Source organism: Staurois parvus, unplaced genomic scaffold (genome assembly GCF_062004578.1).
Source record: "Staurois parvus isolate SC_StPar_1 unplaced genomic scaffold, SC_StPar_1.0 ptg000017l, whole genome shotgun sequence".
Lineage (NCBI taxonomy): Eukaryota > Metazoa > Chordata > Amphibia > Anura > Ranidae > Staurois > Staurois parvus.
The window spans coordinates 14,718,995-14,745,037 of record NW_028317813.1 but is presented as its reverse complement, the minus strand read 5'-3'; the positions used below and the strand labels follow the sequence as shown (position 1 = coordinate 14,745,037).

General features: G+C 41.7%; 1 protein-coding gene across 1 annotated transcript in view; it reads right to left on the bottom strand.

Annotated features, from left to right (window-relative positions):
- GDF11 (growth differentiation factor 11) overlaps window positions 1–26,043 on the bottom strand; it is a 205,290-nt gene that overhangs the window by 6,976 nt on the left and 172,271 nt on the right. The window contains exon 2 of the mRNA XM_089680224.1: window positions 735–1,108. Coding sequence (XP_089536350.1) covers window positions 735–1,108 — 374 coding nt within the window. The remainder of the gene's footprint in view (window positions 1–734; window positions 1,109–26,043) is intronic.

Here is a 26,043-nt window from a genome sequence, read left to right as displayed (position 1 = left end):
AGCATTTTAGTAGAGCTCAGCAGTGTTTAGGAGCGTTTAGCATTTTTTCTGCTGGAAAAAATGCTCCAAAACACAAAAACAATTTTTATTCTGCTCCTAGATGCTGAAGCTGAAAAAATGCTAATAGCCTAAAGCAGTGTGCCTGGACACATAGGATAACACTATTAGGCTTCTAGGAGCAGAAAAAAAAATATGCTGATAACAGCTTCTAGAAGCTTAAAAAAAGCTAGTGTGCATGCAGCCACACTGCTGGTGTATTTTGCTGCCTAGGAGTCCCTGATGCTGCGTGAATGTGTGGAAGAGGCTGTACACAGGTCTTAACCACTCCCAACCGCGCTATAGCCGAAGGATAGCTACAGCGCGGTTGTCTAGTTCTGGGAGGATATCTATTTGTGCAAGTTTGGTTAGGTTTAGGTTATTAGATACACAGATTCATGTTCATACAGTGTACCTTCCTTATATGGAACATATAAGTGAATCATTAATTATAATTTTATGTTAATGTTGTGTTTGCTACCAAACGAGCAAATGTCTGTTGATTATGGGTGTCCATATACTTATGGAAATTGCTAATAGCTTTGTTTGGATTACTTGACCAATCACTGTATGTCTGACTACCTTCTTAGTTTGTTATTTGTAAAGTGCCACTAATGAGGCTGTGTGTTTAAAACTTTAAAATGCAATAAAAAAAGATCTGATTATCTGATTAGAAAAAAAAAAATTAAAGTACCTACCAGCCCTTCTGCTCCAGGACCAAAAGAGGTGACAGCAAGGTCATTTCCATTTGGGTCAAAGGCATTGATTTCAATACCCCAATTGTTGTGTGGTTGTTTGAACCAATTCTGCAGTACATGCTTGAAATCGATGCTTTGCCAATGGCCCGTGCGTGAGTGCAAATCAATCTTCAGAGATCTAATTCGAATGTGCTTGCTGCCTTCATCCGTTACAGGCTTGAGACGTAGAATTTGAAGGTAGACGGTGGAGGTGTGCTGCAAAGGTCGCAGATATACCCATAGCTGAGCTTTTACCACCTTGGTGAACATGATTTTTGGACTGAAATTAAAGTAGCAGCATATAGGACTTCCATCCAGTCTCACCGCTGGCTCCGCTGAAAGTTGAAAACAGGTTACCAGAGTTACTAGCAGAATAACATTATATGCTGAAAAAATATTAGGAACACAAACAGACCACACTTAATTTTTTTTAGAAAAACAAGCCTTTCTTTTCTTTTTATTTCAATAGTTAGTAATAGAACTAAAACACAAGTGGTAGCTTCAAACCACCAGAGCTTCTGCAGATGAACTGAAGTACCTACTATACAGTACTGCATGGTAAGGTTATTCACAGATGAAAGGAGAGGGGATTTTCATTTTGTATTAGGTTTTTAAACAATACCTTCAAAAACAGGAATGAAAATGGGAAATAATATATATTGGTAGCCACAAACTAGAAAAGAAAAAGAAAACTCGAGGAACTATTTAGAGTCAATGACGGTATTAAGACACTAAACAAAACACTATATGTATTACTGAGTTTATTTTTTTCTAAATTATAAAAGATTTATATGATCTAATGAATAGACTTCCACAACTTTACTTAGCAACAATGTGTAAAAGGCAGCAAAAGTACACATTAGCAGGGGTGGGGATTCATTCAACTGTTAAAAATGTATATATATATATATATATATATATATATATATATATACACACACACATACAAGTCCTACAGGTCATGCATATATTGTACAAGACTGAAAGCATTTAAACACTGTTCTAAATGTGCAGTAGCACAGTAATACAATGCCACCTTAGCATTTGATAACCTCTATATATGTCTGCATGGCACCAGGTGTTAATGTGTTAATGACAAATTTAACAATCCCCCCAAAAAATTGGGGGGAACTCAGAAGGTAGTTTATATACCTATTTTCCAGCAAATTCCATGTCCCAAGAAATGGGAGTGAAACTGAACATTATTTTGTGTCGCATATAATATACAAAGAGTCTAAAATCTTGGCTACTACTCAAAAGTGTAATATTGCAACACTAACCAAATAGTCAACCCAAAATACCCCATGACTCCTATTAATCAGTATTGCTGTTGAAATGAGAACTGATAGACTGTACTTCAAATACTTGGGCCTTCTAAGACAATGTAAAATTGTAATGGAATATAATTTTCCAGCAGACTTTCCACTGTAAATATGAATATCACTCACCATAATAAAGCCACCTTTAAAAGCAAGCAATCTATTGTACAGGAATGGTAGACTAATGTTCTTTTTATCAGATTTTATTTTATTTAACAAAATTGTGAAACATAGACAAATAAACAAAAAGAACAGGACATGCCACATAGGACAGCAACCCCCCCCCCCCCAAAAAAAAAATGCGTACACTACAATACATGCCCATGGAGCATAAATAAAAACACCATGACCATAAATAACTATGTGGACTTATATTGACCTACCAAGGTCAGACTTCACATTTGAACCCTATTTTTGCAATCTAAACAGTACAAATGTACCTAAAAGAACATTGGGATCTAGCTCAATACCAAACTGATATGCTTAAACCAAAGTGGCCAGATTGCCTTAAACCTTACTTGTGAGTTTTTAAGAAGGAAAACATGTTTTTCATAAGAAATACACCAATACATATCAAATGTCCATTCACACAGGGTCAGAGGATGCGAGAAAGTCCACTCAAGGACAATTTGTCTGCGGGTCACAAACAGAGCTTGTACAACCGTGATCCACATGGGAGGCTTGAGCACCAAAAAAAATCCACATAGCCCAGTAAACACGCAAGGCCAATTAGTGTACCCACAACCTCCACCTAGTACCTCTGGAGTTTGGGACAGCACCTTAATAAATGTATCAAGGACCTCGAATTACAGCATCTAAGACAGGCTGAATCTGTTCTTAGACTGATAGCACACAAGAATTCAAGGGTCCGATAAACCATATGGAGAATAAAAATCTGGGTTAACCCGTGTGAGGAGGAAAGTGGAACATGGGGAGAGCCCTAAAAATGTCATCCCAGACATTGTTAAGAATAAGCTCCTGCTCCCACTTTTCCTTAGAAAGGATAGCAAATTTATGAAGGAAACCTTTTAAAAGGGCAGTAGGTACCAGAGACAAAGCCTTTATTGGAAGTCACCTGTACCACTCTAACCAGAGCAGGCACAGTGAAAATTCTAACTGGGGAGAAAGAAAATTGAATGGTACACTCGTTTAAAGAGGCTGTCTCATGTGCACAGACACATCTAGGCATTCCCAGTTATAAACTGCTAGATGTGTATGAATAATGCTAGTAGGATGACTCCATCAAAGTAGACAAAATAATGAGCTGGCATTTAAAACTGTAGTTGGGTGTAAGGCTTTGAGCAAGGTTTGTGGCAACATTGCTGTTTTTAATATCACAACCAGATAACAGTATATAAGACCATGGAAAGGGAAATCACTGCCAAGTTACCTACATGTTCTTTAGTTAAAAAATGCCTGTGTTGCTTTCTTTTTTTCGGCTGAAGTTAAGGGGATAAACATTCATCTGTGTTCTATTTTATGCTATTTAATAGTGTAGTGCCGGAGGAGACTGTGAAGGTAGAATAATGTTTCAAACTGGGGGTTAATAATTACACTTAAATGAAACAGATGGCTGTAGTTTTAGGTTAACATTTGAACTGAAATAGAATGATTAATTGCTATTTTTTCAAGACCATGTACAAATGTAATAAAAAATGTTATGCCTGATTAAAGTGCCAAAATATTTTAATATTACTGCTGCCTCGCACATATTAAATCAATTTACCTGTGACTGTGTTTGTTTTCTCCAGATATTAAAACTAGACTTAACATTCTATTTCTGATGTTAGTGCACACTCACTAGCTTTCATTTATCAACATTTTTTTGTCTGCAGGATTGTAAAGTGCTGGATTTTATATCATATGGTATATGGTAACCAAAAGCTCATGTCGAAGCAAATGTGCATTTTCACAAAAACATAGAAAGATTGTTTTTTTAAAAAAAAAATACCACAAACCCCCTTCTCAACGCCTCTTCTGGGAGTGCAGACCAGTAATCCATTTTCACAAAAACATAGAAAGATTGTTTTTTAAAAAAAAAAAATACCACAAACCCCCTTCTCAACGCCTCTTCTGGGAGTGCAGACCAGTAATTCAGTGCTGCAGTCTGTGCCCGCCACTGATCAGTCCTTAGCACATGATGACATCACGTTGCTGCAGAATACAGTAGGACACAATAGCAAGCATGTATGTAACCAAAGCAGTGATGTGGGCACCTTGTGCTACTTTTACTCGTTGGACCCCCCCCCTCCTTTCTAAATATAAGCACATACCTAAGATGTGCAATGCCTGAGTAGCTGATATTTTAGTAAACTTTGTAAAAATCTGATATATTTTAATTTGGTTGTTTGTGTACCAGTTCACTATTGGAGGTATATTCAAAGCCCCCCTTTTCTCACAGATATGATTTATTAAATGACTTTGGTCTTGGGCTGATACCTCCTTTAGAGCTCTGAATTATTAAATACAACACCCAACCTTTAACTGATTTGTTTCATAAAGAAAATAAAGCTTATTCTACCCAATCCACAGTTGAGAATGGTGTTAAATAAATTCTCATGTCTCAGGAGCTTTTAAAATTCTCTGCATGCACCATGCTTTAGCATGGGTGGAATAACAGCTTTGCCTGGCTTGTGTAACCAGCTAAAGTGAGATACCACTCTAATCCTGCATACCCAGTGAATGCACACTCCTCTAAAGGTTTCTGGAAGTCCTAAAAAAGCAAAACACTCCAAGGGGCCTGGGCAGTATAAACTTCATTTTCCAAGGTAGGTGCAATTCTGAGGCAAGTTGGTCCACACTATTGCTTCTTTGCACATTTTCATTTTGATAGGGGAACATATAACCATTTGAGAACTAAATTTGTAACCACAAATGTAGTCTGACTCCAACAAATTTGTCCTTGCTCATAGTACACATGAGTAGAGATAAACATTCCAAACCTATAAGGAACCTACAGATTTCTATCATTATCTATCTATTATATACCATCTAGAAAATGACTAAGCATTGACATTTGATATTTTTTAAACTGATATGGTGAAAATGCATAAAAGGTATGGTCTTCATATGCAGCAATAAATGAATTAATGTCTTACATTAGGGACCAAATTAAAAAGATGGTTGATTCTTATGTTACTTTGACAGTCAGTTTTTCAGCAATTCAAACCACTGTCTAAATCACCTGCAGATTGTGGTATAAACCTATATGGCTCTGAAACATATGTGGGGGGCATGCTGTTATCTACCTTTATTATGTGATTTCCAACCAAACCAATTATTCAAAAGGTTGGCTGGGTGATGTGGCTGCCTCCTTCTGTCTATAGATAAATTTGAAATCCTCACATCTTCATGTCATTTGTCCTTTTAGCACATATGCTCTCAGTTCCTTAGTGGTTAACTATCTGATGAACTATTATTCATCATCACAACTCTTTCAGTGATTTGCTAATATGATTCAGTCTTAACATTTCAGTATAGCATTTCAGTTAAACACAGAATTCTGTCAATAAAACTGCAAATATAAACTAACAGTATCACCTTTAAAATGTGTTTGTCATTAAGGGAGTATGGCTAGTGCCAAGGGCGGACTGACCATTTGGAAACTCGGGCTCTGCCTGGCCTGGGGTCAGTAGGGGGCCCATGAGTTGCCCCTGGTACCTTTTTCATAGGTTTTTTTAAGTTTGGGCAAGGACACAGGGGCCCCATGATCCCCTATTGCCCGGGGACCCCATGAGTTGTCAGTCCGCCCATGGCTAGTGCTGTTGTGGGCTTACTTCTGAAAACATGTATTGCATAAAAAAAATCCAGAGCCACTGGTCCAGAACAAGCAGGCATCAAAGAAAAGTCAGGTAACAAGTTGTAATTACCTACCTCTACGCTTGTTGTAGTCCAGTGACTCAGAAAGGAAAGAAGCCAGTGGATAAGCAGGGTTGCCAGAGATCTAATATACAACATTTTTAACACTGAATACAAACTGTAATAAGTTAAAATGCATTAGGCACTAAATCTCAAAGTTAAATCAACTTAAGATGCTAATGTGACAAATGAGGAGTCAAACATTAATATTTAAATTTTAAAGTTTCACTTCCCACATCTGGTGGAAAGGCCCCAAAATTAGAAAACACTAGAATAATGTATCCTGAAAATCCAGATAGAAGTCTTGATAAATTTAAAACCAGCAGCCTGCACAAATATTTAATTTTGTCTCCTCTGACATTTTTATTCACTGCGGCCAATCAAGTTCTTGCTAAAACATAGAGCTCTCCAACCCTATAATTACACAAGTGAAACAAAAGAACATTTTTTTGAAGGATACTGAATGGCTGCAAAACATCAAGGACTTTGATCACTTGTTGCTGGTTGTTTAATACACAAGATTAACATAAGAACCTGTATTGAACAGGGATGTGAATTAGCCAGAATGGGTAGCTGTCCCAGACACACCAGACACACTGTGCCATGTGGTGAGGTTGGTCCTCCTCATCACGTGTGTATTGTAGCTTTGCTCTAGTTCAGTAGTTCTCAACCATTGGACTGCAGCTTCCCTCATATTGCTGCAATGCCTGTTTCCTGTTGTCAAGGCCATTAGGCATCATGAGGAGGCATTGTAGATGAATGTCTCCTTGATGCAGAGAAGCAGCAGACCTGTCATCAGTATAGGCGCCCGCTGAGGAGTGAAAACCCATACTTCCTCTACCTTGCCGTGTGATCCATCACATGACCAGGGAGAGAAAGAAGTTTCCCTTCCTAGCAGGCGCCCATACTGATAGCAGATCTGAAGTAAGTTGGGGAAGGAGAAGGTGGGTAGATTATCTGCTGCATTCAGCCCCCATTGTTTTTCCCCAAACCCTGAGAGCCTCCAGCCAGCTGCAGAACCTCAAACTTCCTATAGTGCTTCCCATCTTTCATAGTGACCCCCCCAATGCCCCTCAACCTTCCACAGTACTCCCAGATCCCCTGAGAACCACTAGTTCCCACAGTGAAATCCAACTTCTCACAGTGCTGTCCAACCTCCCAGAGTGTCCCACAGTCCCCTCAACCTCCCACAGTGCCCCCAGATGCCTTGAGAGCCACCAGTTCCCACAGTGAACCCCAACTTCCTACAGAGCTGCCAAACCTGCAGTGGCTGGTGCAGAGTCTCCTTCACACCCCCCCATAGTGCCCCAAACGTCTCTCCCAATGTCCTCAGAAAGAACCCTGCCCCCTGCAAAGGCCTGATCCCCCTCCAGAACCCTCATACCCCACATGGCCAACAAGAGTCCCTTAACCTCCTCAAAAATCCCCATCCTTTCACAGTGACATTCAGACCCATCCATAAGTTTCTTCCCACTGACAGCAACATCAGGACATCTCTTCCTTCTATTAACCACCTATGCTACAGCGTTCTTCTTCATATTGACCACTAGACCTGGGCAGCACAGTGGCTAAATGGTTAGCACTTCCACCTGGCAGTACTAGGGTTGTTGGTTCAAATCCCAACCACGGCACCATCTGCCTGGAGTTTGCATGGTCTCCCTGTGCTTGTGTGGGTTTCCTCCGGGTACTCCAGTTTCCTCCCACACTCCACTCAGGGTGCATAGTTTGGCATTTTCACCTTGGGCACTGGGTGACCTTGTCCTGAAAATTAACACATTAACCTTTGTACAATTATTTTATATTCAAGCTAAATTTCTTTTTATTCACTCCCATTGGATATATCCAATTTTACTATTTCATTGGGATTTAATGTCATTGATCTATATAAAATAGTCCATAAAATCAAAGCAGAAAAAAATTACATAGTTTTCTGAGGAATTTACGAATAAAAAACTGAAGTCGATTCCACCAGCATTTACTCCCCTTTGCTCTGAAATCACTAAATAATTTCTGGTGTTACCAACTGCCTTCAGAAGTCACATAATTAGTTAAATGAAGTCCACATGTGCAAATAAAGAGTCACATGATTCCAAAATGAATCTACCTGCTATTGGAAGACTCCAGAGTTTGTTAGATTTCTAAACAGCATCACAAAGGTCAAAGAGCTATCAAAACAAGTCCGGTGTTTAGATATGGAGGGATACCGATCAGGGTTAGGCTAAATTCCAGATTTTTAACATCCCCTGAGTGCCATTAAACTCATTATTAAAACAAAGAAAGAATATAACACAACTGCGACTTTGCCTACAGAAGAGTGTCCACCAACATTCTGAGACATACAGAGGCATTAGTAAGAGAAGCAACCAAGATGCCCATGGTAACTCTGGAGGAACCACTGAGATCCCCAGCTAGGAGAAGGTACACATTGCAGAAGAAAATACTATTAGGAGGTTGCCAAGAGAATTATGGAAGATGCAGCAATCATATAAAAAACAGCTACCAGTCTGATGAGATCAAAATTTAACTTTTTTTTTCAAATTGGTGCAAAATGCTATGTGTGCTAGAAAGACAGTTTTTTAAAATAAAAAACTCCAACTTTACCTTCAGTCTTACACAGTTCTACAGGTGTCTCTCTTGTACTTTCTTTCTTTGATTTCACTGCATACTCAATGCACATAGTAAGCATTAGAAACTGCAACAAGTCATATAGAGTTGCCTCATTTTCTGGTTGGAGGATGTGGATCAGTGTTGCCAACTTACCAGAATTCACTGACACGACACCCACATTTTACTGGCACAGCCAAGTTTTCACTGGCATTTCCAAAGGTTAAAAAATGACAGTTTTAAGTACAAATTTCAGTATTTAGGCTACAAACAAGTACAATATGCAATTAGCAATGTGATTAAACCCCCTCCCGTCCGGCCATTGTAAATAAACAGCTGGACGGTGGCAGTGCAGGGGCAGGTGGCCATTTATAAACGGCCTCCCCGACCCCTGCTTTTGCACGCTCCCTGGGAGCGCGCAGTGCCGCAATCCAGTCCTCCGGACACAGTGGAACACCGATCCGCGTATGGGACCTCTGTGCGATCAGTGATCACATGCAGAGTAGTAAGCAAGATGTCACTTCTGACATCATTGCTTGCTACGTGAGAAATCTGTGAATGATCATAGAGGTCACATGGTACAAGGCTATTCACAACAGCCTTATACCATGTGACAAGCTGTGACCAATCACAGTTCACACAGTATTTCTCAATGGCTGCAAGAATGCAGCCAGAGAGAAGGAGAACTGATTGCTTTTACAGCCTTTATCGGTGTAAAAGCAATCAGTGTAAAAACAAAAACAAAAATCTTCATCACCCCCCACAAGTAGTACAGTGTCACCATGGTGACACTGTACTGCTAGGGTGACAATATGTAAAAAAAAACCCACCATAAATAATAATATAAATATAATTTTTCATTATAAACTAATTTGGGTTTTTTTTTTTTAAGAAAAAGATAACGGAATAAATTTTGGCCAAGATTTATGATGAAATATTATTTATTTGCAAAATTTTATAAGAAAAACATTTTTTTTCAAAATTTTTGGACTTTTTCATTTATATAGCAAAAAAATCCCAGTGGTGAATAAATACCACCAAAATAAAGCTTTATCTGTCTCAAAAAAAAAGCAAAAAAATTCATATGGGTACAGTGTTGCATGACCGCGCAACTGTCATTCACAATGTGATAGCGCTGAAAGCTGAAAATTGGCCTGGACAGGAAGGGGGTAAAAGTGTCCGGACTTGAAGTGGTTAAGGTAGATATTAAGTCAAAAAACATTTTTTTTTTAATTTTGATATAGTAAGTAAGTAGTTCAGGGAAGGGACTCAGGAGGGCAAGAATGGGCAGACACACACAGGAAATTGACTTTCACAGTGACACTGACGGCAGTGTGCAGCAGCACAGTCTCTCTTCACGTCAGGTGGTCCCTTCAGTCCAAGCAGCACTGACAGTCCCACTCTTGGCTTGCCTTGCTCCTGTCCCACAGACACGCACAGGAGGCTCTGGCCACTACACTCGGTTCCCTTGGACCATGACATCACATGACACGCTCAGGCACAGCCTCCACCACCCCACCAGCACCACCAGAAAACACTGTAGCAGGCACACAGATGGTTTCGGCCGGCTTCAGACCAGAACTGCACATGCACAGTTCTGAGCCAAGCATCACAGCCATATTTTTAACTGACAACCTTTTCCTGTCACTGGCATTTACTAGCAGGAGAAAAGTGCCTGTTTTTTACTGACTGTCAGTAAAAATAATGGTTCGTATCACTGATGTGGATCATCATTTAGCCATATCCTATCTCAGTTTTACGTCCCTAGCCTACCCTTTTCATTGGATTTTAGTTACAATATTTAATTCATAAAGACTCAGCAACACATGTGGGTGTTTGCATGCAAATGCTGCCTGCCAAAAGAAAGACCACTCCTCTAGTCTGACAACCATCCATCAAAAAACTTTGCATAACTCCTCCCAAGAGTAAGCCCATTACCTGAATCAGTGCTGGGGGCTATTGAGAGGAGTAGGGAGGCAGGGCGCTGTGATTTTTTCAAGAACAACATACTCCTGGCCCCTCACACCAGCCATTATCTTCCTGCATTACATAGAGAAGCACAGAGACTAAGCGATAACATCACTGGATCCAAAATAAGGCATGTATTGAAAGTGGTAATGTTTTATTGTATCATTTTTCTGAAGTATCATTTTTATTGAATTTGTTACAAAGTACAGAATAGACAATACAAGCTTTTAAAGTGCATCAAGTTATAACACAGGTTGCTAAGGTGATATTGTACTTGTAACACATCTCTAAACATTTCCCTCATCAAATAAACTGTGTTATATTGAGTACATATACGTTGTACCATCTTAGAACCAAGTGGCAAATATCCTAATGCAACCAGTTATTTTCCTTATTCATCTGCTTCAAAAAATATGGGTAGACAATTTCTAAGTTGTAAAATCGTAGTCAACATGTAACAGCAACAAACAAATCAATAATTGAACATTGGGTACATACTTTGTACACTGTGTTGTTCAAAGCTCATAGGAATAGAGAAAAATAGGAACATATTAAAATATCTATATTTCAAATATTCCAACCAGAGATCCCATTGCTCATAGAATTTCTTTTGCCTGCCCTTTCGACATGCTATACTACCCTCATTTGTTTCTAGACGCTACCTCACTTCATATATGTTGGGCATAATGTTACCTTTCCATTTTTTGTTACCATCATTAGTCTAGCTGCAAAAAGACATGCATAATAAAAGGCCTCAGGATTGGAGGAACAATTTCCATGCCTTTAGTGTATAATTTAATTAGAATACTGATGAGGGGGTGGAAGAAGGAACCAGGGAAAGCTAAATATAAGCAGATTAACCCCTTCACGCCTAAGGGTAAATCTTAACGCCTAAGCACAATTTAGCAACTGTGACATGTGTTAGCAAAACCATACATATCATCACAACTACTTTGTACATCTAGGTGAATTGTACCTTGGTCTTTTCAGGACAAATTTGTTTTTCATTTGGTGGTAAATGGTAATCAGGATATCTCCTGATTTTTTTTATTATCAAAGAAAAACTGGCCCAAAATAGCAAAAAAAAATTTTTTTTTAAATTTAGCTGTGTGTTTCTTGTTACTGTACTACAATAACCTACCACCAAAGAACAACCCAATCTTGCCGATTGCAGCAATACCATATACAGTATGTGTATGTTATTTGTTGTTTGTACCTGTACTACATCCCAGAAACAATAGTGCACATTGTTTTTTTTTTAATCTAAAACACACTGACACTAACTAGTGCTATATATAGTGAATCCTTGTGAGCTATTATGAATGAGGCATTCAGTGGGTGTTAAACAATTATTTACTAGTCTTTTGTGTTTGGTGCGCTGGCACTTACACAAACTCACTTGGTAGTGTAAAATCAGTATATTGGGTATTTTTATAGTGCCACGCTCCTATTTATGTGCATATATATCTCTATATCCAATCTGTTCTCATTCTAATTAATTAATAACTATATACATCAAATGTAAATCATGGTGATAAGTGATATTCCATAAACTAATATAACTGAATAATTACCAATATATTGCCAATACACACATAAACAACCTAAATTCATGTGATAAATATTAATCAATATAAAACCTTAATTAAATGTGAATAATAAATAAATAAATAAATGAATGTAATATAAGTATAAATATAATTAGTGCCACTCTAATTATATGTGATCAATCCAGCAATATTTGTGCAAGAACATATTTCAATGTGCACGTGCATTAGTATAATACATAAATAAATAAATAAAGTCTTTATAAACAAGTGCCAAAGTGCAGGTGATTCCTTATTCCCTCTTGCCAGGTGCCTTGTGGTCTCCCTATGCGCTCACCTTTATGTTTGCCTGAATAAATTCAGGCAAATAGACTTTTTGATCCTTCCAGGATCGGTGGATTAATGCTCTGTGTTTAGATGTGCCAAGGTGTGGATGTAGGTACTCCTGTACTCTCCTCTTTCTCCTTTTGCAACTGCTCATACACCGATATTAAGACCAGCTCTATCTCCTTATTCCCCTCCAGGGGTCATCTCCTTCTCATTTCCTCCTTTCACCAATGTGGAATTTAAGGGTCAGATGTAGAGAAAAGAAAGCAGACCATGGTGCCTTATCCTTTTAAATAGTGGAAATTTATTTCTGCCTGTAGCGATATTACACAGCGATATACAGTTCCTTGGTGGTCCAGGGCAGCATAAATATCACAGTCAATAGTGGGTGAGCAATCCTGGCGAGAGGGAATAAGGAATCACCTGCACTTTGGCACTTGTTTATAAAGACTTTATTTATTTATTTATGTATTATACTAATGCACGTGCACATTGAAATATGTTCTTGCACAAATATTGCTGGATTGATCACATATAATTAGAGTGGCACTAATTATATTTATACCTATATTACATTTATTTATTTATTTATTTATTTATTTATTTATTATTCACATTTAATTAAGGTTTTATATTGATTAATATTTATCACATGAATTTAGGTTGTTTATGTGTGTATTGGCAATATATTGGTAATTATTCAGTTATATTAGTTTATGGAATATCACTTATCACCATGATTTACACTTGATGTATATAGTTATTAATTAATTAGAATGAGAACAGATTGGATATAGAGATATATATGCACATAAATAGGAGCGCGGCACTATAAAAATACCCAATACACTGACACTAACTGATACTGATACCAAACTTTTTTTCAATCCTGACCTTTGGCCTTGACCTTTGACCCAGACCTTGACCCAAACACTAATCCTGGCACTGAACTAGATCAAACCTTGATCTAGGTATTTTTTCCTTATTTTATTGTTTAATATTTATTTATTTATTTATTTATTTATTTATTTATTTTTTTAACAAACAGTTGTTTTTGTTGTTTTTTCTCTATGCGGGTAGAGAGAGAGATACAATGTATCACTCTCCTCCATTTAGAGAGAAGAAAAAACAAGGGGGTGGGCTGTACAGTGGCTGATCACTGTAATAGCCAATCAGAGGCTATCACAGTGATCATGTGACCTGGAATTGGGAGTCCCAGGTCCCGATCATTAGAACGGGACCTGGGGATCTCAGTGATAACCTGGTCTTTGTGCTGGTCTTTGTGCTGGGAGCGCGCACGTACGTAAGACACGTACGCAAATATGCGGCCCCACAGAATAAAAGCCCAGTTCAGTTGTGTGACGTTTAAAGTTGTAGTCAACTGCACAAAAAAAAAAACCAACAAGAAATCTTCACCCTGCAAATTAAGAGCACAATGTGCTAGTATGCATCACATACTAGCATATTATGAAATACTTATCTTAAAATGAATCCCTCCAGTGCGGCTGACAGGGCTTCCATCTTAACCTGGCTATCCAGGTTCACAAGCTCCAGACGCTTGAGTGGCCAAGCCACGATGATATCACTGCCACGCATGCACACAGGAGTCACGGCACAGCTCTTTCAATGGGTGGCATACCAGTGCATATGCAACAGTGACATCACTGGCAGCTATACAAGTAAATATCTCCTAAACAGTGCACGTTTAGGAGATACATACTGTACCTACAGGTACGTCTTATTATAGGCTTACCTGTAGGTATAAATAAACAAACAGGACTTTACTACCACTTTAAGAAATTCCAGAGTGGGACTAAGGTTTTCCATCCAGAAGGACAATGCTTCTACATATAAAAATAATATATAGCTTAACTCATATACTGACTGCCAAGTCTAAACAGATCAGAAAATACTTCCCTTCCCTCACTCCTGTTATTAAAAAAAGGCATGCCATTCTGATTGGCAATTCTTGTTCAGCAAGACATACAGGGTTTATTCTAGCCAGTTTTATCATCTTCCATATTCACAGGCATTCTACAACATTCTGCAATATTAATTTGAGACTTTGTGCTTATAGGCTATCATACTGGGAGTTAAAAGTAAATCTTACTACATCTTTTAAATTACTATTACAGGTTTGGAAAATGTAACTCTGATTACATTAAAATTTACTTAGGCATATCAAATGAAATGGATTAAATCCATGCAGACTGTTAACCATTTAATTAATATTTACAAGTAGGCATTAAACTAGACTAGTTAAGCTTTTCATCAAAATAGAAACAACTTGGAATGATCTGTTATAGCTGGCTTCAAGCCTCTTTTTCTGACTGGGTCCCTGTAATCCCAAGGCCATGGAAATGATTTTGAACAGCTTCTCAGTATGAAGGTTAAACAGAGCATGACAGCACTGGACAAACTGTTAACTGAGGAAGAGTGGACCATTTTATGCTGACGTGCCTATGATGAAATATACCTGATAAAGTCCAAGATAAATGAACATAGCTTGCTTTGTCTTTATTTGTGCTCTTATATTACATGGCTTTCTTTTTAAAAGCTTACATTACATACCTTAAAGCATACAATTCTCCTTTAGAATAACTTTATTATTTCTTATAGCTTCAGGATTTAGTAACCCATCTCCCCCTTCCAAGTTTGCCTCTCCTCTCCTCTACTCCCTCCTTTTTTTTCCATGGCAGGGATCTTAGTGGCACCAGTCCTTCAAGAAAGACAGAGCCCCAAGGGACAGACGGAGGGACATCTGTTTCTAATAACGTTTCTGGTGCAGCAGGCCGTTTCAGAGCTCCCCGAGGAGTAATAAACTAAGGGGAACAGAGCCAGAATTCCTCCAGTATGGAGCCAAGCCAAACAATCAACTCAGCAAAGCCCAGAGAACCAGAAAAAAGAAGAGAGGTCAAGAGAGGGAGGGCAAGAACAGAAATAGAAAATGGTGAGCAAACAGTTTAAATATTTAAAAAATTTTGTAAAGATAGAGAAAAGTAAAGGAGAGTAAAAGGTTCAACTGTTCGAAAATTTGAAATGCAGGTAATAAGAGAAATACAATCAGAACAGGTGTCTAAGGAGTCAAAGCGTCAAATGATCTGAGCAAAGGAAAAAAAACAAAAAAGTGATAGGAATAAGTATTAATTAACAAAGAGTTCCAGGCAATGTAGGCCAAAAACTGGCTAAAATTGGCCTAATTGTGTCTATGGGATGTTAGTACACCTGTAAAGGGAACAAACCTAGTTGTTTATACAAATATATTGTATTGTAGTTTTTAGAAAAATTGTTAATTGTTAATTGCATAATTAACCTGACCCAGTAACAATCGCTCCCAGGCTGCAGATACACCGATTGTGGTCCATTAGCTGGAAAATCTTTGTGCAGGGTGCAGCTGGGCGTGGCATTGTTACGCACGTGACAGCTCGGTTTTAGATTGGCTAGTCCTTCGGTCACGAGTTTGATGAGAAGGGCTGGGGTCTGACGCCACGATCGTCACATCCACTATGCAGGTACATACATTACAAGGTGAATTTATTTGCGGATGCCACGTTCCTGACTTTAACTAACCCTATAACTACACTTCCTAATTTTCAACACCTTCTTTCATACTTTTCTGAACTGTCGGGGCTTCACATCAATCCTCAGAAAGTGACAGCGCTCAATATTTCTCTGTCTCCCTCTATGGTAACACACCTCCAGACACACTTCCCTTACCATTGTGCCACTTCTTCTTTAGACTACTTAGGGTCAAACTGACCTCCTTCCTATTCTACCTTCTTTGCAACTAATTACTACCCACTTCCGTCACCTCTCTCATGCAATCTTGGCAGTTTCCTTCCTAATCATGGATCCTTCGCATTCATGCAGTCAAAATGACCATACTTCCTAAAGTTTTATACTATTTTATAACTCTACTGGTCCATGTACCCTCCTTTTAGCTACAGTACGCCTTATGCACAGAAGAATCCTCTCTTTTATTTGGGCATATAAGCGCCCTAGAGTCTCACAATGTACTTTATATACTCATAGACAAGGACTAGGAGTCCCCAATATTTCAAATTAGTACACGGCAGCACAAATTTCCCATCTCATCCTGCTTCATGCTACCACAGATATCTCCTTCTGGGTACTCTTGGAGCTCCCCAATTGTGCCTCAGTCCCCATGACAGCTTTTTTCTGGCTCCCCACAGGCTCCGTCCTTTGCCACTCAGCCCCCTTATGCTCCACAGCCCGCCAATCTGGGACTTAGTTAATTACTTATGAAATTTTATGTCCCCTTTTCTACCCCTCCTTCCTCTCTTTAACAATCCTCTTTTTCCTCCAGGCTTAGAACAGCTGAGAGCGTTTTCATGGTGTCATCCAAAGGTTTTACACAAGTCCAAAATTTTCTCACCTCCTGCACCTTCCCCTTATGGTCTTCCATTCAGGAGACCCATGAAGCCTCACCTGAGGAGTTCTTTCGCTATATACAGCTTCGCCATTGGTGACCTCCCTTAGATGCAATTCCACCTTCCTTTTCCAATCCACAGCCTTAGAGCACATCTGCTGACAGTTCCCTGGTGCTCCGGGCACCCTCTCCCTGATTTACTCTTCCCTGCACGCTATTGACCCTCCTTCTTCTACTTCTTGCAAGTTAAGTTGGGAACGAGAATTAGGAACCTTTATTGATCCTGAGGATTGGAGCAAGGCCTGGTCATCCATAGAGAAATGTTCCTTCAACACGACTACTTTGGAGGCAGCCTATAAGGTTCTTCTGAGGTGGTATTGGGTCCCAGCTCACATTGTAGGTATGAACCCATCTTGCAGTGACAGGTGTTCCAGAGGCTGCGGCCAACGCAGGCATGTGGTTCACATCTGGTGGTCCTGCCAATGTTTGACAAGGTTCTGGTCCCGGGTCATTGGACTTTTACACACGTTATTTCATGTACCCATTTGAAACGATGCTAAATTGGCAGTATGGCATTGCTCGATTACAGGTTTATCCTTATACCAGCAGAAGCTTGCCACCTGTTTATTGCTGCTAAACATGCTAAGCCAGAGTCTGGAAGACACCCTCTGTCTTGTTTGCTGTGGTGAAGAGCAATTTGACCGCTCTGATGATAAATGAAAAGATGCCTAGTATTTTGCATGATTCCCATGCTAAATTCCTGAAAGTGTGGGCCCCTTGGTGGTTGTACGATCTTCCCACTCTGCATCCGACCAGCCTGGGCAACCTCAGTCTGCTGATGCCACCACCCAAGCCTGCAGAAAGCTTCCTCCCCCCCCCCCATTCCCCAGTATCCGTTCCCTTCGGGAACACCCCCCTCTTCCTTCTCCTGCTCCCTTCCCCCTCCTATTTCCCTTCCACACCACCCCCCACCTCCTCCCTTCCCCCTCTTATTTCCCTTCCACACCCCCCCCTCCTCCCCCCCCCCCTTTCTTTATTCCACCTTTTTTTGCTTTTTCTTTTTTCCCCTCCTTGGGACCGACGAGCTAGCCCACCACCCTCCTTTTATTTTCCTGGTATACAGCTGGGCCTTCAGGCTCAGGTAACACATGCAGACCGATGGCCTCCTCCGTGCGGTCGCTCACCATCAATTTATACTATTAAAATGATTGTTGTGCATAATTTCACTCATGCCTCTTAACCAGTTCTTTGTTATGTTTCCCTGTACTTTTTGTATGATCTTTTTGCTGTAACAATAAAAATATCATACCAGAAAATGGTAAAAAAAAAACACATAAAAACATAGCATAGAGCACTTTATGCTCTATGGTATAAAAACACTCACATAAAAACATAGCATAGATCACTTTAAGCTTTTTTATGTGAGTGTTTTTACACCATTTTATACCAGTCCTGTGTGCACAGAGTGTTAAGCACGTTGGGTCATAACCCAAGAAGAAAAGGTTTTTCTATTGTTGTTTGGTGATTGGAAGAGTACTTAAAAGAGGGAGTTATATAATTTTATATAGTCTCACTATACTAGTATACTGTGATATAGCACTATTGTATATCATAGGTACATTGTTATGCTCCACTAATATTTTTCCTTTTTTTTAACTCCATTAAATTGACCTGGAATGAAAACTGCAGACAAATGCACCCAAAACTGCAGCATACAAGACTTTTTAAATACACTCCACACAAATACAGTATATACTGTATACATGCAGTATATGCTCACTATGCTCTTCCTTCATTGAACTTGAGTTCAATTCCAAGAGAGTGTATATACCTTCCAGCTGTTTGCATGGTTTTATTTAATTGTTCTCATTCACTCTCCTATGCTTTAACAGCTTGTATAGTCTTGATAAAAAGATTCCATTGAAAATCTCCAATATGCCTCTAACTGTTATGAATATTTAAAGCAAAACTCCAGCACAGGCAACTATATAAATTCCTAAGGGAAAAAGTTACCTCTTGTCAGGTGTATTAAATGTACAAATCTGTTTTGTATAATCTGTTTATTGTTTATACAAATCTGTTTATTGTATAATTCATGCATTACACACACCAGACACTTCAGCCAGCTCTGCACTTCTGTAAATGGTTAGAAAACTACAAGGTGTTTTGTGAATGGACCAGGGGAAAAGAAGGGTAGATAAACAACAGAAGGGAAGAACTATCACATAACTATATGAGAGCTGCAGCTACCTGGCATATACTAATCAATGAAAAAGGAAGTGAGGGAAAGTGTACCCAGTGGAAAATAGACAGCAAAGTAAAAAGAATGGGGTTTTATCCACTTCATCCATCTAAAAAAAAAAAAAAAAAAATATATATATATATATATATATATATACTGTATATATATACACACACACACTATATTGCCAAAACACCCCTCAAAATCATTGGATTCAGGTATTGCTCCATGGCCACAGGTGTTTAAAATCAAGCACCTAGTCATGCAGACTGCTTCTACAAACATTTGTGAAAGAACGGGTCACTCTCAGGAGCTCAGTGAATTCATGTGTGGTACTGTGATAGGTTGCCATCTGTGCAATAAGTCCATCCGTGAAATGTCCTTGCTACAAGTGGAAGCAACTGGGAACAATAGCAACTCAGCCACAAATTGGCAGGCCATGTAAAATGACAGAGCGGGGTCAGCGCATGCTAAAGCACACCGTGTGCAGAAGTCGCCAACTGTCTGCAGAGTCAATAGCTAAAGAGCTCCAAACTTCGTGTGGCCTTCAGATTTGCACAACAACATAGAGAGCTTCATGGAATGGGCTTCCATGGCCGATTGACTGCATCAACGCCTTACATCACCAAGTGCAATACAAAGCCTCAGATGAAGTGGTGTAAAGCATGCCGCCACTGGACTCTGGAGCAGTGGAGACATGTTTTCTGGAGTGACAAACCACGCTTCTCTGTCTTATGGCAATCCAATAGACGTGTCTGGGTTTGATGGTTACCAGGAGAACAGTACTTGCCTGATTGCATTGTGCCAAGTGTAAAGTTTGGTGGAGGGGGGATTATGGTGTGGGGTTGTTTTTCAGGGGTTGGGCTTGGCCCCTTACTTCTAGTGAAGGGAACTCTTAAGGCATCAGAATACCAAGACATTTTAGACAATTTCATGCTCTCAACTTTGTGGGAACAGTTTTGGGATGGCCCCTTCCTGTACCAACATGACTGCGCACCACTGCTGAACCTGATAGAACACCTTTGAGATGAATTAAAGCGGAGATTGCGAGCCAGGCCTTCTAGTCCGACATCAGTGACTGATCTCACAAATCCACCTCTTCAAGAATGGTCAAACATTCCCATAAACACACTCCTAAACCTTATGGACAACCTTCCTAGAAGAGTTGAAGCTGTTAGAGCTGCAAAGGGTGGGCCAACTCAATATTGAACCCTACGGACTAAGACTGGGATGCCAGTCATAAAGTTCATGTGCGTGTATGTAAAGGCAGGTGTCCCAATACTTTTGGAAATATAGTATATATGTATATATATATATATATTACATTTCAATGTTATGTTGCAGCCTGACACTACAGCTGTTTAAATTATTTTTTTTCTCATTAAACACACTCAACACCCTATGACAAAGTGAAAACAGAATTTTAGAAATGTCTGTGAATTTATTAAAACTAAACAACTGAAATCATATGTACTTAATTCAAACCATACTTAGTACTTTGTTGAAATACCTTTGGCAGCAATTACAGCCTCAAGTCTTTTTGGATATGAGGCGACAAACTTTGCACACCTGGATTGGGGGATTTTCTGCCAATCTCTTTGCAAAGCCTTAAGCTCACTCAGGTTGGATGCGGACAGCCATTTTCAGGTCTCTCCATAGATGTTCAATAGGGTTAGCACAGTGGCTAAATGGTTAGCACTTCCACCTGGCAGCACTGGGGTCATTGGTTTGAATCCCACCACGGCACCACCTGCCTGGAGTTTGCAAGCTCTCCCTGTGCCTGCATGTGTTTCCCACACTCTAAAGACATGCTGGTAGGTTAATTGGCTCTAGTAGGCGTATGTACGAATGTGAGTTAGGGACCTTAGATTGCATTCTCCTTGAGGGTTAAGGACTGATGTAAATGTACTATATATATATATACATATATATATATATTGTGAGAACTTGCATCAAATGTAGAGCTTTGCAGCACACAGCCACTCGCTTCCTTCTTTTTTTTAAGGGGTTTTCAGCCCAATTTCATTTAAAGGAAAGTTCCATAACATGTGTCTCATGCAGGGGTATCCACCATCAAAACAAATTAAACAAATATTCAGCCTCCTGGCTTGTACACACATTTCTGCCACTCTGGCCTTCCACTTTAGGCTCACAGCTGTCTCCTGCAGACTCCTTCCTAAATGTTTGCACAAAGCTAGCAGCCCCTTGCTGCTCTGGCTTCCACCTCTCCTAGGTGGAGCTCTCCTGACTCCTGGACAATGACCTCCTGTCTGCCGGGGTGGAGCCCAGAACCATGGTTAGGCCTCTACAAAAAGGCCTGCACACACCTGTGTAATCAGTGTGCTGGATGTTCACTAAACATGGTCCCAGAATTGGAGATTTCATTCCTCCCAAATCACTTAGAAATCTCCAGGCCACTGGTCCCAAAACGGGCTTTACAAACCAAAGAGGAAATGGACAAACCAGTTTCCTCTGCATTAAGAGAACTGCCTGGAGCCCCTCAACTTGTATAGTTGAGAATCCTGGGTTATAACCTTGATTTTCACAATGGCAGGATATCGCACTGCCACAATCAATATATATATATATATATATATATATATATATATATATACAGTGAAGGAAATAAGTATATGATTCCCTGCTAATTTTGAATTTTGAATGTTTGCCTACTCATAAAGAAATGATCAGTCTAAAAATCGAATGGTAGGTGTATTGTAACACTGAAAGACGGAATAGCAACAAAAAAATCAAAAGAAATGCATGTCTAACAAATTATGCACTGATTTGCATGTTCATGAGGGAAATACGTATTTGATCCCCTATCATTCAGCAGGATTTCTGGCTACCAGGCTTCTTTTATAAAGGTAACAAGCTGAGATTAGAAGCAGTCTCTTAAAGGGAGTGCTGCTAATCTCATTTTTAGAGATGAGCGAATCGAACATGGCGAAGTGGAATTCGTTTTGAATATTGGGAAATATTCGATTCGCACACAGAATTGTTACTCAGGGACACAGAATTGTTACTCAGGGACACAGAATTGTTACTCAGGGATAGACACAGAATTGTTACTCAGGGACACAGAATTGTTACTCAGGGACACAGAATTGTTACTCAGGGACAGACACAGAATTGTTACTTAGGGACACAGAATTGTTACTCAGGGACACAGAATCGTTACTGAGGGACACAGAATTGTTACTCAGGGACACAGAATTGTTACTCAGGGACACAGAATCGTTACTCAGGGACACAGAATTGTTACTCAGGGACACAGAATTGTTACTGAGGGACACAGAATTGTTACTCAGGGACAGACACAGAATTGTTACTCAGGGACACAGAATTGTTACTGAGGGACACAGAATTGTTACTCAGGGACACAGAATTGTTACTCGGGGACACAGAATTGTTACTCAGGGACAGACACAGAATTGTTACTCAGGGACACAGAATTGTTACTGAGGGACACAGAATTGTTACTCAGGGACAGACACAGAATTGTTACTCAGGGACACAGAATTGTTACTCAGGGACACAGAATTGTTACTCAGGGACACAGAATTGTTACTGAGGGACACAGAATTGTTACTCAGGGACACAGAATTGTTACTCAGGGACAGACACAGAATTGTTACTCAGGGACACAGAATTGTTACTCAGGGACAGACACAGAATTGTTACTCAGGGACACAGAATTGTTACTGAGGGACACAGAATTGTTACTCAGGGACACAGAATTGTTACTCGGGGACACAGAATTGTTACTCAGTGACAGACACAGAATTGTTACTCAGGGACACAGAATTGTTACTCAGGGACACAGAATTGTTACTCAGGGACAGACACAGAATTGTTACTCAGGGACACAGAATTGTTACTCAGGGACACAGAATTGTTACTCAGGGACACAGAATTGTTACTCAGGGACAGACACAGAATTGTTACTCAGGGACACAGAATTGTTACTCAGGGACACAGAATTGTTACTGAGGGACACAGAATTGTTACTCAGGGACAGACACAGAATTGTTACTCAGGGACACAGAATTGTTACTCAGGGACACAGAATTGTTACTCAGGGACACAGAATTGTTACTCAGGGACACAGAATTGTTACTCAGGGATAGACACAGAATTGTTACTCAGGGACACAGAATTGTTACTCAGGGACACAGAATTGTTACTCAGGGACAGACACAGAATTGTTACTCAGGGACACAGAATTGTTACTCAGGGACACAGAATTGTTACTGAGGGACACAGAATCGTTACTGAGGGACACAGAATTGTTACTCAGGGACACAGAATTGTTACTCAGGGACACAGAATTGTTACTGAGGGACACAGAATCGTTACTGAGGGACACAGAATTGTTACTCAGGGACACAGAATTGTTACTCAGGGACACAGAATCGTTGAATTAAAGAGTATGTCAGACAACACGCAGAGGAGTGGCAGAGGAGGCAATGTTTCAGGAGCGAGCAGACGTGGCAGCAGAGGAAGGGGTCGAGGCAGCACTAGTCGCAGCCAGAGGCCAGTGCTCCCGGTGTCATCCAGCGGTCGTGTCTCCACCGACAACCCTGCCGTCATCGATTGGTTGGCTCGGTCGTCTTCCTCTTCCCAGGTCACCTCTGACATCTACAGCCAACGGTCGGTGGGTACGTCAGACACAACCGTTAGTTGGCATGGCCCGGGAGCAAGCCCACTGAAATCACGTGTCCTCTACCTGCCCCTGTCCTTTGGTGTTCCCTCACCAAGCGAAGTATCGCATGCTGTGGGCTCAGCCCCACTGTACAGTGAGGAAGAGCTAACAGAGGGCGGTCAGGAACGGGGGGAGACATCCGCCTCTTCAGCAGCCAGGCGAAGAAGTACTGGCGAGGAGAGTGGCTCGGTAGCCGGTCTAGAGACAGGTCTGTCTCCTGACCCACACGCAGCCGAGGGGGCTAGTAGTGAGGCGGAGACCCTAATTGATGATGATGAGGCTGATCGCACTTGGCAGCCTCGTCGTCATCTGCCAGGCCCGTAATCTGCCATGGGCCCCCGTACCAACTCCTCATGCTGCTGCCAGGCCCGTAATCTGTCATGGGCCCCTGTACCGCCTCCTCATGCTGCTGCCAGGTCCAGAGTGTGTCATGGGTCCCTGTACGGCCTCACATTGCTGCTGTCTCCATCGCCACACTCTGCCATGTGCCACTTTCAGGTCTCCTCACACTGCTGGTGGGTTCCATTTTGTCATAGGGTGCTGGCAGATTACGGGCCTCCCATTGCTGCTGCCAGGCCCGTAATCTGTCATGGGCCCCTGTACCGCCTCCTCATGCTGCTGCCAGGTCCAGAGTGTCTCATGGGTCCCTGTACGGCCTCCCATTGCTGCTGTCTCCATCGCCACACGCTGCCATGTGCCACTTTCAGGTCTCTTCACACTGCTGGTGGGTTCCATTTTGTCATAGGGTGCTGGCAGATTACGGGCCTCCCATTGCTGCTGCCAGGCCCGTAATCTGTCATGGGCCCCTGTACCGCCTCCTCATGCTGCTGCCAGGTCCAGAGTGTGTCATGGGTCCCTGTACGGCCTCCCATTGCTGCTGTCTCCATCGCCACACTCTGCCATGTGCCACTTTCAGGTCTCCTCACACTGCTGGTGGGTTCCATTTTGTCATAGGGTGCTGGCAGATTATGGGCCTCCCATTGCTGCTGCCAGGCCCGTAATCTGTCATGGGCCCCTGTACCGCCTCCTCATGCTGCTTTCAGGTCCAGAGTGTGTCATGGGTCCCTGTACGGCCTCCCATTGCTGCTGTCTCCATCGCCACACTCTGCCATGTGCCACTTTCAGGTCTCCTCACACTGCTGGTGGGTTCCATTTTGTCATAGGGTGCTGGCAGATTACGGGCCTCCCATTGCTGCTGCCAGGCCCGTAATCTGTCATGGGCCCCTGTACCGCCTCCTCATGCTGCTGCCAGGTCCAGAGTGTGTCATGGGTCCCTGTACCGCCTCCTCATGCTGCTGCCAGGTCCAGAGTGTCTCATGGGTCCCTGTACGGCCTCCCATTGCTGCTGTCTCCATCGCCACACTCTGCCATGTGCCACTTTCAGGTCTCCTCACACTGCTGGTGGGTTCCATTTTGTCATAGGGTGCTGGCAGATTACGGGCCTCCCATTGCTGCTGCCAGGCCCGTAATCTGCCATGGGCCCCCGTACCGACTCCTCATGCTGCTGCCAGGCCCGTAATCTGCCATGGGCCCCCGTACCGCCTCCTCATGCTGCTGCCAGGTCCAGAGTGTCTCATGGGTCCCTGTACGGCCTCCCATTGCTGCTGTCTCCATCGCCACACTCTGCCATGTGCCACTTTCAGGTCTCCTCACACTGCTGGTGGGTTCCATTTTGTCATAGGGTGCTGGCAGATTACGGGCCTCCCATTGCTGCTGCCAGGCCCGTAATCTGCCATGGGCCCCCGTACCGCCTCCTCATGCTGCTGCCAGGTCCAGAGTGTCTCATGGGTCCCTGTACGGCCTCCCATTGCTGCTGTCTCCATCGCCACACTCTGCCATGTGCCACTTTCAGGTCTCCTCACACTGCTGGTGGGTTCCATTTTGTCATAGGGTGCTGGCAGATTATGGGCCTCCCATTGCTGCTGCCAGGCCCGTAATCTGCCATGGGCCCCCGTACCGACTCCTCATGCTGCTGCCAGGCCCGTAATCTGTCATGGGCCCCTGTACCGCCTCCTCATGCTGCTGCCAGGTCCAGAGTGTGTCATGGATCCCTGTACCGCCTCCTCATGCTGCTGCCAGGTCCAGAGTGTCTCATGGGTCCCTGTACGGCCTCCCATTGCTGCTGTCTCCATCGCCACACTCTGCCATGTGCCACTTTCAGGTCTCCTCACACTGCTGGTGGGTTCCATTTTGTCATAGGGTGCTGGCAGATTACGGGCCTCCGATTGCTGCTGCCAGGCCCGTAATCTGCCATGGGCCCCCGTACCGACTCCTCATGCTGCTGCCAGGCCCGTAATCTGTCATGGGCCC